The sequence below is a fragment of the Eptesicus fuscus genome, chromosome 17 (genome assembly GCF_027574615.1).
Source record: "Eptesicus fuscus isolate TK198812 chromosome 17, DD_ASM_mEF_20220401, whole genome shotgun sequence".
In the NCBI taxonomy this organism is placed as follows: Eukaryota; Metazoa; Chordata; class Mammalia; order Chiroptera; family Vespertilionidae; genus Eptesicus; species Eptesicus fuscus.
This window is the reverse complement of record NC_072489.1, coordinates 55,619,288-55,637,889: the sequence shown is the minus strand read 5'-3', so window position 1 is coordinate 55,637,889 and position 18,602 is coordinate 55,619,288. Positions and strand designations below refer to the sequence as shown.

The 18,602-nt window shown below is 41.8% G+C and overlaps 1 protein-coding gene and 1 long non-coding RNA gene across 8 annotated transcripts in view; one reads left to right on the top strand and one right to left on the bottom strand.

Annotated features, from left to right (window-relative positions):
* The window catches only part of TIAL1 (TIA1 cytotoxic granule associated RNA binding protein like 1), a 20,919-nt gene extending 17,901 nt beyond the window's left edge, over positions 1-3,018 (top strand). For all 7 annotated transcript variants that reach the window (XM_008144363.3, XM_008144364.3, XM_028149605.2 and 4 more), the window contains one exon: positions 437-3,018. In XM_008144363.3, the coding sequence (XP_008142585.1) occupies positions 437-563 (127 nt within the window). In that variant the 3' untranslated portion in view covers positions 564-3,018. The remainder of the gene's footprint in view (positions 1-436) is intronic.
* The window catches only part of LOC129152073 (uncharacterized), a 21,009-nt gene extending 2,407 nt beyond the window's left edge, over positions 1-18,602 (bottom strand). The window contains exons 1-2 of the long non-coding RNA XR_008558825.1: positions 18,395-18,602; positions 14,968-15,040 (exon numbers count right to left, since the gene is read on the bottom strand). This is a non-coding gene — a long non-coding RNA (uncharacterized LOC129152073). The remainder of the gene's footprint in view (positions 1-14,967; positions 15,041-18,394) is intronic.

Here is an 18,602-nt window from a genome sequence, read left to right as displayed (position 1 = left end):
TTGTGGGTATTTTCTTAACAATTTAAAACTAATATTGAGCCCAGCTGGTTTGGCTCAGTGGATAGAGCGTTGGCCTGTGGACTGAAGGGTCTCGGGTTCAATTCCCGTCAAGGGCATATTCCTGGGGGTTGCGGGCTCAGTCCCCATTGGGGGGCATGCAAGAGGCAGCCAATCAGTGATTCTCTCTCATCAATGATGTTTCTATCTCTCCCTCTCCCTTCTCTGAAATCAATACAAATAAATAAATAAAAGACTAATATTGTAATACGTATTCAACATATGTGGCTGGCTATGTATCAATTATTTCTTTGCACTTCGTTGTAGGTTTGTTGATTCCTTGTGTATTCTGTGATTTAGCTCTGCTTGGTTTTTGTATAAATGTACAGATGATTTTTCCTTGTGTTTGCTGAAGTGTTTGTTTTTCTTCTCTTTCAAGTCAATCACCTTCTGCTGCTTGGATGGGTGGATTTGGTGCTCAGCCTCCCCAAGGACAAGCTCCTCCCCCTGTAATACCTCCTCCTAACCAAGCTGGATATGGTATGGCAAGTTACCAAACACAGTGAGCTGGGACTCTAAACAAAATGGTAATTCACAATAGCTTCAGTTTCCTGTGACACTCGGAAGACATGGAAGTAGACATCGGAAAATGGAAATATTTATTTTAAAAATGGAAATGTTTGGAACCTTTAGCACAGCTTTGCTTTGGTGAAGGACACATGTCTTCTAGTTCTGCCTTTTTAAGTTTTTGTTCATGATGGATATGAACATGATTTTTCTTTGTGTACAAAAACTAAAATAAAGTCAATAAAGACAATTCTGACTACAAATTTTATAGGAGAAATGGGTAATACATTTTGATTACTAGATACTATTCCATTTTTATCTTGCTACTCAGTATTTTAACTCACTGTTTTTAAAAGAGGAAAAAAAAAGGGAGGATCGTGAAAAACTGGGAATCACATATAAGTTCATCCTGAATCTTGACATTACCTTCCCCTACTCTGAGGTGGACCACATTCGAAGTCAGCAGAAAAAAGTGTGATATTGAGAAGAAATGCATGGTTTTGGAGTCGCTTTGGAGGAAATATTTACTTTATGCTTAAAGAAACCTGAAGCCAGACTGATAAATTTTGCAACCTAAATAAGGAACAGCATTGTCTGAGTTACTTGAGCAAATGTTGGTGATCCACATTAAGACATATTTTTAAGACTTTAAAAAGTGTTGATTATTAAAACTGTAGTAAATTACATTTCACTTTTGGGGGAAAATTCCAAGTATGGTGTTTGTATTAAAGTCAGACAGTCATACTTGTGCTTTTACATGAAGTTTAAATGATATACATTGTAAATATTAACTACAGTGTTTAAAAAGCATGCTTCAACCTAGAAGTAGCAATGTAATTATTTGAAGTAACAACACGCTCCACTGCATTGAATGCAATGGATTGATAAGAATGTTTAAGACTGACATTTCCAAGGTTGGCTACTATGTAAAATTAAAATTATACAAATTACTATACAGAAAAAGCCTTAATTTTAATTTCATATAAATCTTTGATGCAGAAATACATTTTAAAATGTCATTGCAGATTAGATTTTTTCTTTGCTTTTTTCCCTTTGCTTTACATCACTTGGTATGTAAACACCTTGATTAAAACCTTGTAAACCATTTCAAGGTTCCTATAAATTGTAAAATACAAGTGTTTTTAAAAAAATCTTTGGGTGTTTTTTAAATTAGATATATTTTGCCCAATAATTTTTTAAACAAGATTGCTAAAACATCTTATTTAGACAGTTCAATGTACCGATTTATGATCGGCTCTTCGCTTGGACTAGTACACAGAGTTGTCTTTTCTTTTTGGTTACTTTGTTTTCCTGTGTGGGTAGTATGCATGCGATGACACGCCTGAACAGAGGCTGGGCTGTATGAGTGCAGTTTGTAAAGGAATTAGCAGGTGGAGAAGACTGAGGTTTGTTTCTGAGGTATTTTTCAGGCTATGTGGATAAAATCTGCCTCGAACTTTTATCATAACAGGAATGTAAAAGGGATAAAATCCTATGTTATTTGAGTTTTGACAGCTAGGGGGTGCAAATGTTTAGGCAATATATTTGAAATGTTTTAAGGCCTGGGCACCAAAATGAGAAAACCCTTTATAGTTTAGTAAGTTGCAACTACTATCCACAGATTATTATTGAAACTTTTGCAATCTTACAATTAGCTTTGAAATAATGATGGTTTTATAAATTGGTAACCACAATAATTTTGGTATTTCCCTTTTTCCCCTATTTAGAAATATAGCCAAATGTTACTATACCTGAAAAATTAGTCTGAAGTTCATCTTTGGGCCAATTTTTTATGACACTTGAGTTTTAACCTCAGTAGTAGTCATCTGTTACATTCTTCTATTACAAAATTTACCCTTATTTCTTTTGTTCATGGTGTCTTTGGGGGATGTTATGGAAAAGTTATTTTACATTTTATAAGGAGAACACTCAAATACAAATTTTATCAATTATGCCTCCTAATAAAAAATTTCTTGAATATATGTGAAACTTGAACAATTAAAGACTTAAAAATATATTGATAAAAGCCTATTAAATTCTCAGTTTGCCTTTTTTGGTCTGCCAGTAAATCAATTAGCTTATTGCGATAACAGCTAAAATATAGCTGCAGTATTTCCTAGTTGTATATTCTATGAATTAATAAAAGTATAAGGACTAATTATATTGCCATAGTAAACATATGACTGAAGTGTCCTTCATCTTAATATGAAAGAGAACAAGAGTTCATAATCAGTTCAGTTAGTGAAAGTTATTTCATAGTAAATTGTTTTTTAAATATCCAAACAAAATGCACAATCTTAGAATAAAACTGTCAAGCTAACACCGACCATAACAAAGTGAAATCAGTGCTATTTTCATCCAATTGAAGCCTAAGAATCGTTGCCTTTTCCATGTTCATTAGAAACAGCAGCACAGATTCTTTGGCATGCAATAAATGTTTCTTATTTTGAGGCTGATTTTGGTGATGTGTTTTTGACTGCCATCTTCTGTGCTCTGATCCCTACTAGTTATTTCCCCCATGGCATTACCACTTGATTTTTATGTCTGCTGGCAGTAACAGGCTAAAACGACTGGCCAACTTAAGCCAAAGCTGTAAACCACAGTTGAAGTAAGTCTTTCAATAAAGACTACACTCATTATAATAAGTGGCCTTTTCTTGTTTATTATATAATCCAGGTTGCCATGAAATAAGCAATTTTACTATAATTTGTTAGTAAAGTATGTGGAATGTACATACATTCCACACCTGTTTCTGTGTTCTATGTAAGTGTTAAAAGTCCATTAGCTTTGTTGAATTAAATCTTAATTTCTGGATATGGAGGAGTAGAAATTTGCATCCTTCTAAAAATGTATGCTCTGTTCAGTACTAATATAGTAAAGTCTCATTAATTTAGAGTCCACAAATGATGGAAACCATTATTTTACCATGTCTAGGTGGAACTTTGGTGGTAAAGATTGCATTTAGACAAAAACTAAATTTAGTAAATTATCTAGACACTTTTTAGCTGGTATGCCCAACTTAAATCTTACCTACAGAAAGTCAGCATTTGGGCTTCCACTTAATATATTAAATACTGAATTTTATAAGGAGACTTTGCATTTTTAGTATGCATTGAAAGATAAACAATATTTTTACTAGTTTATGTAAGCCTTAAGTGGTCTAAATGAGCAGGTTTTCTGCTATTGTGTAGTAATAAAATGTCCTACTTAATTGTGTTCAAACAGGTTAATGTGAATTAGAGTGCCATCTATGCTATTTTTAAACAAGAAAATAAAGTGAATAATTATGACTTAAGAACTGTATTATTCCCAATTATAGTTAGCGTGGTATTTAAATGCTATATTAATATGAAATATGGGCTACTTAAATTGCGTCTGTTTTGAAACTTAAGTGATAGGCTAGAAACCAATTCACAAGGTAATTTGTAAATATTTCTTAGGGGCAAAAATGACTTGGTTTTAGAATTGACTAAATGTGAAGGAAGTTTGATTTATATACAGGAAGTAGAGAGAAGGGGGAATATGTATATTTGGATTTTTAAAAATCTAAGCCAAAGGAAAGGGGGCACTAATAGTAATTGACCCTTTTGTCAACTTAGGCTTTTGTTTGAGGGAAGAGAGAGGGTAATCCACGTAATATTCATAGTTTGGTTTTTAAACAAGAATGTCACTTGGAGTAACAGCTGATTAAAGGTGTGTATATAATGACTTCCTTAATGTACCAAATCAGTTGTAATACATAAGCTACATTTTTTTAACTTTCCAAATTGCTGCATTAAAAAAAAAGTTCATATATTACTTTATAAAGTAGTTGCCTTTACCTTAGTTTCTTTTTTTAAAAAAGATTTTTAGAGAGGGAGGGACAGAGAGAGAAACATGGATAGAGCAGAACATCGATCTGCTGCCTCCTATACACCCCGCATTGGGGATCGAGCCTGCAACCCAGGCATGTGCCCTGACCGGGAATCAACCAGGTGCGCGGACGACACCGGAGCCACACTGGCCAGGGCTGCTGCGTTTTCTGAAATTTGACTGACTGAGATGTTCCTGTGGGAAAGTGGTCCACAGCTTGAAGTCGGCTCGGAACGTTGACCAAACATGAGTAAAACAAAGTGTGTTGAATAGCCGGTCAAGGAAAGCCAGAATGACTGCATGTTGAAAAGCCATCTCTCTGTGCACATGCTGGTTTTGCAGCTGGGTTAGCTTTTCTGTTCTGACTCTGCTTCGTTCTTGTGACCTGACGAGTTTGCAGAGCCTGGTTATCGGGTGGTACTGTAGAATTGCATTTTTGAGGTAAACCGGACTTTGCTGTATACCATACTTGCCTGCCCAACTATGATTTTTTTGGTTGGTTTGTTAGCTGTTCCTACATCTTTTTCCCAAATATAAGGTTTGTCAATGAAGAGAAGTCCAACACCTTCTGGGTAAAATGTAGCCATATACAACTGTGTCTGTTCTGAGAACTGATACTAATATTGTATAAATTTCAGATTTTCACAGTCATGTTACTGGTTGAATTATGAGTTGGGACTATTCAGGTCATGAGTTTAATATGATTACCTTTGCTCATAAAATTAAATTTTTAAGTCTTAACATAGCTAAACAAAATTGAGAATGCCCCTTTAATAAATTTTAGTTTGCTTCTTTTTGAAAAGGACTAAACTTGCAAAAACATTTTTAGCTAGTTTACTTTATCTGGGTTATATGTTAGCATATGGCCCATCTCCTACTGGGGAGAAGTCCTTGATTCCAAAGAGTGGTAAAATGGGAATAGACAATCCTGGGCAGGTGAAGTAAACCATGCATGACAATCAGGGCTTGGATGTTGATATTTAATATATTAGTTTAAGACCACACACATTTTATCAAGACTTCCTATGTTTTTGAAAATAAAATATTACATTTTTGTCTTATAGGCCATGATCATTTTTATTTAATTTCCTTAAGGTGTGTTTTTATTAGTCTATCTACTTGTGTATTAGAATGTTGGCCAACTGCTGCTGTTTTAAAATACTGCCTTTGAGCGTTTTCAGTAAATGGAATTGGGATATCTGTCAAAATCCACATTTAGTTTATTAAAACCAAGCACCTATTTTTAAAAATGGATGACCGTTCCCAGGTTGCTTTGCTACTTCTATGTCTTTGGCTGTGTCAGTCTCCCTCTGGTCGAATGTAAGCTCCATGGGGGCAGGGACTTCTTTTTGCTAACTATGCAAACCCTAGGCCTTACATGAACAGTACTTGGCACATGGTAGATGTTCAGCAAGTGCTGAGTGCATGGAGGTAATTGAGGCAGTAAAGGTACCCATGTAGTCTCCCTTGGAAAACAACACCACCACTTGGTGTTCTATCTGAGTAGAACTTGATTGGAGTCAACTGGGTGCTTGCTGAAATGCAGATCCTGAGGCTGCACAGTTGTGGTTGAAGGTAATCTGAAATTTCATTAGCAGGGGTTCCTTTTTTCCTCTTCTCGTTCTTGTCGGGAAGAAAATCCTGTTGATCATGGTCACACATTTTCCAGAAAAACTAGTTTTTGGAGTTCATGATCTCTGTGATTGCTACTCAATATAGTTTGTCAAGCATCTTTCAAAGGGTATCTGGGCGCACCACGTGGGAAACGTAGCTGCCCCTGCATAGCACTCTTCAAGAGTGTGGGTGATACTGGACCGTGGTGCTGGCTAGTTTGGGGACGGTTATTTTTTAGGAAGAGGGGCTAACAGCAAGGCAGAATTGGGTTCCTGGACAGGCAGCATCTGAGTATAACAGCTTGGAACTAGCCATGGGAAGTGACAGTTAAGACTCTTGAAGTGGCATTTATACTTACAGCACATAGACATCTCAGGTCTGTGTGTTTCAGCATCTTTGCTAACTGGTTAGAACAGAAGGAAATTTCTTGTTTAAGTGAGAATAAGAATAGAAGGACATTTCTTACTTAAGTGACAGTAAGACAACTTACAAAAGACTTGTAGCAGCAGATAGTCTGAACTGTTGATCTTCCACGGTACGGTACCCCCATGTGGGCGCACAATTTAAATAGTTGTTATTTCAAGTGTACTTTGCTTTCTGTGAAGAAGGGTAAATGTTTACTGAAGGCCTTATATTTCTATGCTCTTAGTTTGGCTGGATCTTAAGTGTGCCCTGAATCTAATTGTGCTGTCAAATGCAAAAGTTTTCAATTCACATTAATGTATCTGGAAATTACTTGCATTTACTCTCAAGTATTTATAACTGTATTCAAATCTATTCTCTCTTTCCAGCAAATGCTTACTAGTAATTTTGACATTAAGTCTGGTGATGATTTTATTAGACTTACTAGACTGCAAAAGCAGAAACAACAAAATCATGTCACTTTGTAGATCTTGTCTTCGCCTGCTCCCTATTCTTACCCAAGTCTGAACTACCACCTTTCATCCGAACGAACTACTGCAGTCGCTTTCTACCTGGTCTGTGGAGTTTAGAACATGACCCAGAAAATGACACAGGTGCACAGCTCTGAATGTTCACCAAGTGGACGCATTCGTGTCGTGGCACCAAGACTGGGAAACAGGACCTTGCTGGCAAAGACCTTCATGCTCTTTTCTAGTCTAATCTCCGCTCTTTCTCTGAGATGACCACCTTTTGGTGATTTCTATGACCATAGATTAGTTTGCTTATTTTTTTAAAAAAATATATTTTATTGATTTTTTACAGAGAGGAAGGGAGAGAGAGAGAGTTAGAAATATCGATGAGAGAGAAACATCAATCAGCTGCCTCCTGCACACCCTCTACTGGGGATGTGCCCGCAACCAAGGTATATGCCCTTGACCGGAATCGAACCTGGGACCCTTCAGTCCGCAGACCGACGCTCCATCCACTGAGCCAAACCGGTTTCGGCTAGTTTGCTTATTTTTTAACATATATAAATATGGAATTCAGCAGTATACTATATATTTTTATCCAAAAGAGAAAAGATAACCAGAAAATAGTGTTGACGAGGCTATGGAGAAATTAGAACTCTTATGTACTGTTGGTGGGATTGTTAAATGGTGCTACTGTTGCGAAAGACAATATGGAAGTTCTTAAAAGAATTAAAAACAGAATCACCATATGATTCAGCAATTGCACTTCAGGGTGCATACAAAAGAACTGAAGGCAGATGTATGAAGAGACCCATACCCATATTTATAGCAGAATTACTCACAATAGCCAAGAGGTAGAAGCAACTCAAATGTCCAGTGACAGATAAACTAAATGTATATGCATACAATAGATTATTATTCAGCCTTTAAAGGAAGGAAATTCTGACACACGCTACAACTTGGATGAACCTTGAAGACATTAAGCAACGTGAAATAAGCCAGTCACAGACACAGGCCAGTGTGGTTCCACCTCCACAAGGCATCTACAGCAGTCAGATTTCTAAGAAAGTAGAGTAGAGGTTGTCAGGGGCTGGGGAGGTGGAAAGAGGAATGTTTAATGGGTATAGTTTTAGATTTGCAAGATGAAAATGTTCTGGAGATCTGTATCACAACAACGTGAATACGTAACCCTACTGAACTGTACACTTCAGTGTGGCTGAGATGGCCCTGCCAGCGGTTGGCTGGGCTTTATCCCCTGCACGGAGAGGTCACTGGTGCAGTTCTTTCTTTGATTCCCATCAAGGCACATGCCCAGGTTGCAGACTTGGTCCTAGTAGGGGGCATGCAGGAGGCAGTCTGTTTCTCTCTCCTCCCTCTCTCAAATATAAATTACTTTAAAAAAGTTTAATGGCGAAGATGGTCAATTTTCTGTTGTGTGTTTTCAGCACAGTGAAGAATACCATCTTTAACGTATACCGCACATTGGAAATGAACAGGAGAATCTCTACGGCTTGGGCCTAGATAGTATTCCTTTCAGGTGTCACCCCCTCCAAATTCTTCCTTTCCCTGACAGAGCCTCCATGTAAATGTACTCAGCTTCCTTTTGGTGAGGTGCTGTTCTTAGATACCTTTCCTTCTGAGAAACAACACTCTTCCACATCTTTCTTTGCCTCATCCAGTGTCCAGTTTATGTGATGGGACTTAGTTATTTAAGACAGTAGGTGAGTTACGATCTTAAAGTAGGTGAGTTACGATCTCAGCTAGTGGTCAGCCTATAAGTGGGTTTCCAGTTGACTCATTGCCTTACGGTGATTTTAATCCAGCATATATATATATATTTTGGTAATAAAGGTTAACCTTTATTTTTATTAGTGATGGAAAATGACAAAGGCCAATGATGATGACCATATTAATTTGCTTGGGCTGCCATAACAAAATGCCACAGATTGGGTGGCTTAGACACTTCTCCAAAATGGCAAAGACACTTCGTATGACCAAGAGACATATGAAAAAATGCTCAAAGTCACTCACTGATCACCAGAGAGATGCAAATTAAAACGACAATGAGGTATCACTTCACACTTGTTAGAATGGCTATCATCAACAAATCAATAAATGATAAGTGTTGGTGAGGATGTGGAGAAAAGGGAATCCTAGTATACTGCTGGTGGGAATGCAGACTGGTGCAGCCATTATGGAGCCTGGCTGATGTAGTTCAGTGGTTGAGCATTAACCCAGGAACCAAGAGGTCACAGGTTCAATTCCCGGGCAGGGCACATGCCTGGGTTGCAGGCTCGATCCCCAGTAGGGGGCAGCCGATTGATGATTCTCATCTCATCGATGTTTCTATCTCTATCCTCTCCCTTCCTCTCTAAAAATTAACAAAAACATATAAAAAAAAAGTTTCCTCAAAAAATTAAATATGGAACTGCCTTTTGACCCAGTGATCCCTGGGTCAAACATCTAAATAGAAATAGAAATATATCCTAAGAAACCGGAAACACCAATCAGAAAGAATGTATGTGCCCCTATGTTCATGGCAGCACACTTTACAATAGCTAAGATCTGGAAACAGCCCAAGTGCCCATCAGTAGAGGAGTGGATAGAAAAGCTGTGACACAGTTACACCATGGAATACTATGCAGCAGTAAAAAAGAAGGATCTCTTATCCTTTGAGACAGCATGGAGGGACCTGGAGAGTCTCATGCTAAGCGAAATAAGCCAGTCAGAGAAAGACGAGTATCACACGATCTCACTCATATGTGGAATCTAATGAGCAAAATAAACTGATGAACAAAATAGATCCAGAGACACAGAAGCATGGAACAGACTGAGGCATCTTAGAGGGAAGGCAGGGGAGGGTGGGTGGGTGGGAAGCGATCAACCAAAGAACTTGCATGCATATATGCATAACCCGTGGACACAGACAATAGGGTGGTGAAGGCCTGGGGTGGGGGTGAGGCGGGCTAGAAGGGGACGAAGGGGGGAAAAGGGACATATGTACTACTTTCAGCAATAAAGATGTAATTTTTAAAAAATGGCTGCCTTCTCACCACATCCTCAGTCTCCTCTGTGCATGCACAACCCTGGTGTCTAATCTGGCATTTTTAATCTAAAGGCCTACAAATATTAGACACGAAGAAAGAAGACAGATCAGCAACACCAGGAGATTCTGCAAGCCTGCGGAATGTAGCAGGTTATAGTCTTTGTTCCTCAACGGTCACATATCCATTTGGCCTATAAAGTTAAGAATTGTAGGTTTGCACTTGGAGAATTTACTGCCCTTTATGTTAAGGGTGAAAAAACTCTGGTGACCCTGACTGACGAAGGTTGAGGGGAGTGGTGGCCGAGAACAGCTGGGAAGACTGAGGTTGAAGGTAGTGCCTGGCAGCAGATTTTGCCTGAATCTATAAATCCCTTCAGAATATGGACTGGATCCAAAAGAGCCCTTGATAGCCTATTAGGCGAATGTGTGGGACTGATGTTGCTAAGGGAAGTCTCTTGGCATTTATGCCTGGAAGCGTATGACAGGAAGTGCTGTTAATGGATCCTCCTGTCTTCATCAGCAGAGATCATCTGATGGTCCTGATAACCAGACATTCCTTTTTAGGGAAACATCTTTGGGCTTCAAACTTTGGATCTGACGATGGCCAGGTCTCTGGAATGAATGCCTACTCCTGAGAGATGTAAGTTGTACAGACTGTCTGTCTCTCAAATGCATTTGTCCAGCTGCTGTGCCAACAACCTTCACGGCTTTTCAGCTTGCTTGCAAACTCATTTAAATATGTGTATGTATATATGCATACACATGCCGGCACATAGGTTTATTCATACGTGTATACACACATTTTGTTTTGTTTGTTTTTTTACACATGTTTTTTACTATAAGTATCTTCAAAATCTGAGTTATGGCTTTGTATATTATTTTAGCTTTTTTTATTCCTTTACGGTACAAAACTTTGCATGTAATATTCCTTTAACACCTGAAAAAAATATCAAACTTGTGAGCTGAGCTAAAGTACATTTTCTGAGAATTTGGTCAATGTATATCTAGGACAGTGATGGCGAACCTATGACACGCGTGTCAGCACTGACACGCGTAGCCATTTCTGATGACATGCAGCCGCTGAGGCGGCCACATGCCGAGGATGAAACATTTGCGAAATAATGTTTTTTCCTCAAAGTGACACACTACCCGAGTTATGCTCAGTTTTTTGGCGAAGTTTGACACACCGAGCTCAAAAGGTTGCCCATCACTGAATTCTAGGAAATAGAGACTTAGGAAAGTCTCCATCTGGCTAAAATTCAAGCAAGAATGGAATGCTTTGCAGTCTCTGCATTTTTGTCAGATGATTTTTAAAAATATGTTTACTACCTTTTTTCACATATTTTCTACAACCACATGTAAAAACAGGTATAAAATAGCTTTTAGGTGCGATGTGATGGCTGAGTAGAAGGTAGTTGGAAATCAGAAATGGGAACATTTTGATAAATGATCTCTCTTTTCAATATTGCTTTCTATTTCTCAGTTGGGTTTTATGATTTTAAGAAGCATTTTAGAGTTTTAGAGGTTAGTTTATAAGCATAGATGAATAACCATAAGACTTTTAATAAAAACCATTACATTTTTATTATTTTAAATATCAATTAAAAACAATTTAAATTTTTAATTGAATTCTGTCTTATACAGTTGATTAGTTCACAAAATACCTATTCTTTTTAATAAATGGTGATGAAAATTTGTAAGTATTATATGATGGTCATAAGTTTTAGTAACATAACCTATTGCTTTTATAAAGTGAATCTTTTAATCATGCCAATTTTTTTATATTTAAAAAATGTGCAATGTGTGTTTGTCTTAAAAACTAGTCATCTGTAATCCTCTTCCCAAATGCTGGCTCTTTTGAGGTCATTTTTGGGTGGGTTTATAAGCCACACAGTGAAGGGCCCCCACCAGCATTTCACACCGTCTCTACCACCCACCTCATTCTGCCAACAGGTTTTGGCAGTTTCCAAAACCAGGTAGGTCCGCAAGACATTGTTCACTATTAGAAATATCCAAGGGACCATGACATTCCCCTTGTCCGCTATTACCAATAATGCTGTGAACATTTGTGTAGAAGTTTTAGCGTGGACATTCGTTTTCCTTCTCGTGGGTACATATGTAGACGTGGAATTTCTGAGTTGTATGGTAATTCAATGTTTAACTTTTTGAGGAACTGCCCAGCTATTTCCAAAGGGGCAGCACCATTTTACATTCCCAACTCACAGGTGATTCTACAAAGAGCCTCATCCAGGTGTAACTGACAGTGAACTGCACGTATATAAAGCACACGATTTAAGTTCTGACCTATGTATACACCTGTGACCTGTCACCGCAATCAAGATTAATGAACACATCCATCACCCCAAAACTTTCCCTATGCCCCTTTGAGACCCATCTTTCCCATCCCACCACACACCCTTGATCCCTGCTATCCCCAAGCAACGACTTTTACTTTCAGTCGTATATGGGTTAGTTTGCTTTTCTAGAATTTTACACAAATGGGATCATACAGTATGTATCCCTTTTTGTATGGCTCCGTCCCCCACCACTGAGTGTAATTATTTTTAGGTTTTTCCATATTGTTAAATATATCAATCAAACATTATTTTTTAAATTGGTTCGGTGGTACCACAATTTGCTTCTCCATTCAGCTGGGTTGTTTCCTGTGTAGGGATGTCACAAATAAAGATGCTACGAGCATTCATGGAGAAGTCTGTGTATCGGCCTACGCTTTCATTTTTCTTGGGTAAATACCTAGACGTGGAATGTTTGGGTTCTATGGTAGGTATATGCGTGACTTCTAAAGAAACTTCCAAACTGCTTTCCAAAGTGGTTGTGCCACTTTCTATTCCCACCAGCAGGGTGCTCTTGGTACGTTTCTGGGATATTGTCTACGTTTTGAGATTTCATGCTGGTGTAGGTCTGTCACTGTGCCCACACGGCAAGCTCTTTCCGTCTGGAGATGTGCTCCTCAATCTGGGCGATTTTCTTGAATTATATCTTTGGTTTCCTCTCCACTGTTTTCTCTGTAATGTCTTTCTGGAACTCCTAATACTTGGACTGAATCTCTATTCCCTCTCTCTCCTATTTTACATTTCTAATTTTTGGAAGATTTCCTTGACTTCTTCTTCCAACCCCCTTTTTGACATGTTTTGTTCCCACTTGGTTTTCATATTCCAAGCTATGTTGCTTGTTTTATGGATGGGAGAGCTATTCTCTCTCTTTCTAAGATAATTACAGTTTCTAAAAAGATTTATTCTATTCTCTCTCTTGTCTTTCCCCTGGTTTGTCGGGAGGCATTCCTGACATGCCTGTGATCCTTGCATACCTCTCATATTTGAGAGGGCAGTGTCAACAGCTCTCATAGCTGGAGGTGTGTGAAAGTGTATTTCTCTATGAGTAGGTAGGGGTGCTAACTTTGGGAAACCCTGAATGTTACCTATTGTATTTGGTTTTAATTATGTCACTGGAGGAGATACTAAAATCTTCCAGGACAGCTGGCTGCTGGCCTTCTGGGCACAGGGAGGGGAAGAGGCTTCACCATTCCAGAGGCAGACCCTCACTGCACTGTCCCAGCATAGCCCAGGGCCTCTCAGCTCAGCCAGTGGCCCCTAATCCACAACCTCTGCGCCTCCATATTTCCCACGAGAATGTCTGGCTTCCTGGGGTGGGTGGGAGGGCCCGTCTCCAGCCCTGGCCTGCCCTGTGCCTTTCAGTACGAAGGTGAGCTGGCCTCTTCTCCCCAGCCCCCAGCTGCCTGCGTTTGGGTTGCAGCTCCTTCCTCTGACGAAGTCAGTTTGTGCTTTGCCGTCTGTGCTCAGCTTGGCTGAAACCTCTCTTCCATTATCGCCCCCTTTTCCATACCCCTTGTCCTGGTGGGTTTGTACCTTGGTATAAAATAGACCTTATTTTTCATGACTTTTCTGTCACCTCAGTGTCGTCGCAGGACAGAGGGGCTAAGTATTCTCTTGATCACCAACACGTTGTTGTTGAGTGTTGACTGTGTGACAGGCACTCTTCAAGGTGCTGGTTCAAGAGGGAAGGAGGGTCACGGCTGACCGGTGCGTCAGATAAGATGGCGACAGAACTGACTCCCCAGGTGGGAGTCACTGTGACCTTGCAAGAGCAGTCCAGTGGGGGGTGGGGCTGGAAGTCAGACCAGAGGGAGTTGAGGAGAGTGGGAGGAGGGGAAGGGGAGACAGTGAGAGGGGACAACTCATTCGAGGCACTTTGCTGAAAAGTGCTTCGTGAAATAGGGCAAGAGAAAAGTCTTTTTAAAATTTTACTTATTGAGAGAGGAAGGAAGCAAGCGAGAGAGAGAGAGAGAGAGAGAGAGAGAGAAACTTGTTGTTCCACGTATCTATACATTCATTGGTTGATTCTTATATGTGCCCTGACCAGGGATCAAACCCACAACCTTGGCATATCAGGACGATGCTCTAACCAACGGAACTACCAGGCCAGGGCCAGAGGAGCTTTGTTTTTGTTTTGAGATTGGATACATGCAAGTATGACCACATGCTGATAGAATGGATCTGCCTTGCTTAGCAGGAATCGCAATATAATCTAAAAATACAGAAAGGCCTCCCTTTTGGGTGTATCTTCACGGATGCAGCGTGGCACAGGATGGAGTGCTATACCAGGAAGACCACCTGCCAACGACCCAGGAAACCGAGCACCAGGTCCTGGCCTGTCCTAGCTAACGCTACCTGGGCCTCCGGTTCCTGACCTGCAGCGTAGTAGGCTGACCTCCCAAGATCCCTGCGCTGGGATATGGCCTGAATGTGTGACTTGAAACACAAGGTGGGAAAAGCAGTCATCTGCTTGCCTTTCCCAGGGGAAATTCAGAGTTTAAAGAAAGCAAAACTGATGTAGAAACGAGAGCTTAAATATTTATAGATTAAACCCAGCAGAGATTTTGACCAGTTTCCAACTACCGAATCCCCCGCTCCCGATTTAAAGGTATAAACACTGCAGAAATTTTGCCAAACAGGAGAATATAATAAAAATTAAACTCACCTATTATCCCATCATCTAGAGATAAAAATACATGCATGCCTCCTCGGAGATACTGTGGATTGGCTCCAGACCACTGCAATAAAGTGAGTATTGCAATAAAGTGAGTACTGCAATAAAGTGAGTACTGCAATAAAGTGAGTATTGCAATAAAGTGAGTCATAATCTTTTTGCTGGTATAGAGGATCTTGCCTTCAATTTGTAAAAAATACAACTTCTGTGAGGCACCATAAAGCATAATAAAATGTATGCCTGTATTAGTAACAATTGGCATAGTTTTCTACTGTATTTAGTAACATTTGGCATAGTTTTCGACTGTATTTTCTCCTCTCCATGACAGAAAATTTTCTCTATATTTGTATACTGCTTTTTTCTTTCTTTCTTTCTTTTTTTTAAAATATATTTTATTGATTTCTTACAGAGAGGAAGGGAGAGGGATAGAGAGCCAGAAACATTGATGAGAGAGAAACATCGACCAGCTGCCTCCTGCACACCCCCTACTGGGGATGTGCCCGCAACCAAGGTACACACCCTTGACCAGAATCGAACCTGGGACCCCCCAGTCCACAGGCCGATGCTCTATCCACTGAGCCAAACCGGCTTCGGCCCTGCTTTTTTTTTTTCAATGAAAACTTCATTATAAGTATGTTCCTACATCACCAAATATTCTTTACACAGTTCTTACAACTGTTCAATATTCCATCATAGAGATACTAGAGGCCCGGTGCACAAAATTCATGTGTGGGGGGGTCCCCTCAGCCCAGCCTGCACCCTCTCCAATCTGGGACTCCTCGGGGGATGTCCAACTGCCAGGGATCGGGCCTAAACCGGCAGTTGGACATCCCTCTCACAATCCTGGACCGCTGGCTCCTAATCGCTCACCTGCCTGCCTGCCTGGTCACCCCTAACTGCCCCCCTCCCCTGCAGGCCTGATCACCCCTCACTGCCCCCCTGACAGCCTGGTTGCCCCTAACTGTCCCCCGCTGCTGGCCTGGTCACCCCCAACTGCACTGCCCCCCCCCGCCAGCCTGGTTGCCCCTAGCTGCCCCCCCCCCCCCGCTGGCCTAGTCGCCTCTTACTGTCCCCCCCTGCCAGCCTGGTTGCCCCTCACTGCCCCCCCTGCCAGCCTAATCGCCCCCAACTGCCCCCCCTGCTGGCCTGGTTGCCCCCAACTGCACCCCCCCCGCCCCCGCCGGCCTGGTCGCCCCTAATTGTCCCCCCCCACCCCCCGCCGGCCTGGTCGCCCCACGCAGCCTGCTTGTTCAGTCATTTGGGTGTCCCTCACTACCCCCCTTGCCGGCCTGGTCATAGGCATCCATCTTGTGAGGGCATGAGGGTTAATTTGCATAATACCTCTTTATTATATAGGATACTACTGTAACTTCGTCATTCCATTAGTGGGCATTAATAGCTACCATAAATACACTGATAAAAGAAGTGTTGCAATGTTCAACTTTACACATAAGTCTTTGCATCTCTTATTCTCTCCTTGGCATAAATAACCATTTGTAGAACTATTCACTAGTCCAATGGGTATATAAACATTTTGAAGGCTCTTACATATGTTACCAAATGCGCATCTTGACACACCAGCCTCTCTTGCCTTCCAGAGAAGTCCTAACAGTTTACTTGCCTCTCTTCATTCTGCTTGGCAATCGCATCACTATTACTAACCCTGCCAACTTTCTATAGTTTCTTTTTAAAAATGTCTCTTTTTACTGTGTATAGGCTAAAGTTTATTATTAGTTGAAACAATATTGTGGGCGGGTAATTCAGACTGGAGTACATTTTTGTGTGCCTACATGTGCTGGGCTCTGTGCCACGTGTTCTCCTGTTGATTGCTTGTGAATGCCACACCCTTGAATGTGGGTGGCAACCTTATCTTGTCCAATCCCAGGAGGCTGTGTTAAGGGACACATAGCTGGTCTGCTATATGGCCAGGGTGGGTACCCAGATCGCTCGACTCAAATACAATTTCCTTACCTATTTTACTATACCTCACCTGCCTCAAATGGCCTAGAATATTCTTTGTAAGAGACTCTAAAATACATGTTCGGAGACTCTGTGGTAGTATTTGCAGCTTACCAACATTTAAAAATTTCTGAGTAGGATAAACAAACTCTAAAGTCCATCAATAATCACTTTGAAATTCTGCTTTACCAAAAGACATCTTGGTCTCCTGCTCCCTGCTTGGTCTGAACCAAGGCCCTTCAACCAAAGGGGCGAACAGGAGGGGTAGGAAGGGGCCAAAGTGTGCTGTTCTCTTTGTGCCCAGACGGACGACCAGGGTTTGTGAAGGGCTGAGATGATCTGCAGAACGTGGGCGATGCTGCTCGGATGGCAGGCACCGTCAGCCACGTGCAAACCACAGGCGGCGCTGAATCACGTGCTGAGTGTGAGTGAGTGTGTTTTCTTCGGGCCCCAGGGACAGGGAGGCTGGGTACTTGTCTTCTATCCCGTGCACCTGGGAAACTGGCTCTTAGATCTTCACACACAAAACAAGACGCTCTAGCAATTTCAGGGCAGTCTTTTCCGTCCTGAAGCAAAATTTAAACTCTGTGCTTAAACCTTAACCATGGGTCTTTGTTTTTGTACGTACTGATACACTCCCAGGACAGCAAGAGTGACTTGAAGCTGTTCTGTTTTCACTTTATTTCAGAAAGTCCTGGCCACCTTCTTAGCTCAGGAGCATTCACAAGCCTGTCCTAGGCCGCACCGCGGTGTGTGTGTGTGTGGTGTGTGTAGTGTGTGTGTGTGTGTGTAGTGTGTGTGTGTGTGTGGTGTGTGTGTGTGTGTGTGTGTGTGGTGTGTGGTGTGTGTGTGTGTGTGGTGTGTCTGTGTGTGTGTGTTGTGTGTGTGTGTGTGGTGTGTGTGTGTGTGTGTGTGTGTGTGTGTGGTGTGTGGGGGGTGTGGTGTGTGTGTGGGGGGTGTGGTGTGTGGTGTGTGTGTGGTGTGTGTGTGTGTGTGGTGTGTGGTGTGTGTGAGGGGTGTGGTGTGTGGTGTGTGGTGTGTGTGTGTGTGTGTGTGTGGGGTGGGTGTGGTGTGTGTGTGTGTTTTCAGGAAGGCAGGGGGTGGACCGAGCAACCTGCATACCATTCGTCGGGGCCTAACTTCTTGCCCGTTGTGGCCGCCTCATGTCCTGGGTCAGGGTCACTCGTCACCTTCTAGGGGGGGACGCTGCACAGATGCCTCTGTCACTGCTATGAGAGTGCGGGCCTGATCGCACCTGGATGCGGGGCTGGCCGGAGTTTCAAAGTCTTACTCGTACAAAAGGGGAGACCGCTGCCTGTAGCTGAAGCATCACCGCTCGCTTCCTTCACAACGGAGTGGAAGCTTCATGCCCCACGTCCGTCCGCCAACCACGGGAGACGTTTCTAAAACCGAGCTTTTGGCTCCCGGCCGGTCCCATCCCGCTCCCGCCAACACTCACTCTGTCCCTGGTCTCCGGCTGAGACGCAGGCCGCGCCGCACGCAGCGAGAAAGCGCCGGGGAGATGAGGGAGCGGGCGGAACCCCGCAGGGACCCCCACCCTGGCAACGAAGCCCCAGCGACCCCGGAGCCCGCGGGAGCACGAGGCTCGGGGCGGCTCGCCCGGCCCGTTCAGCCCCGCACGTCGCCAGCCGGGGCGCGCGCGCGGA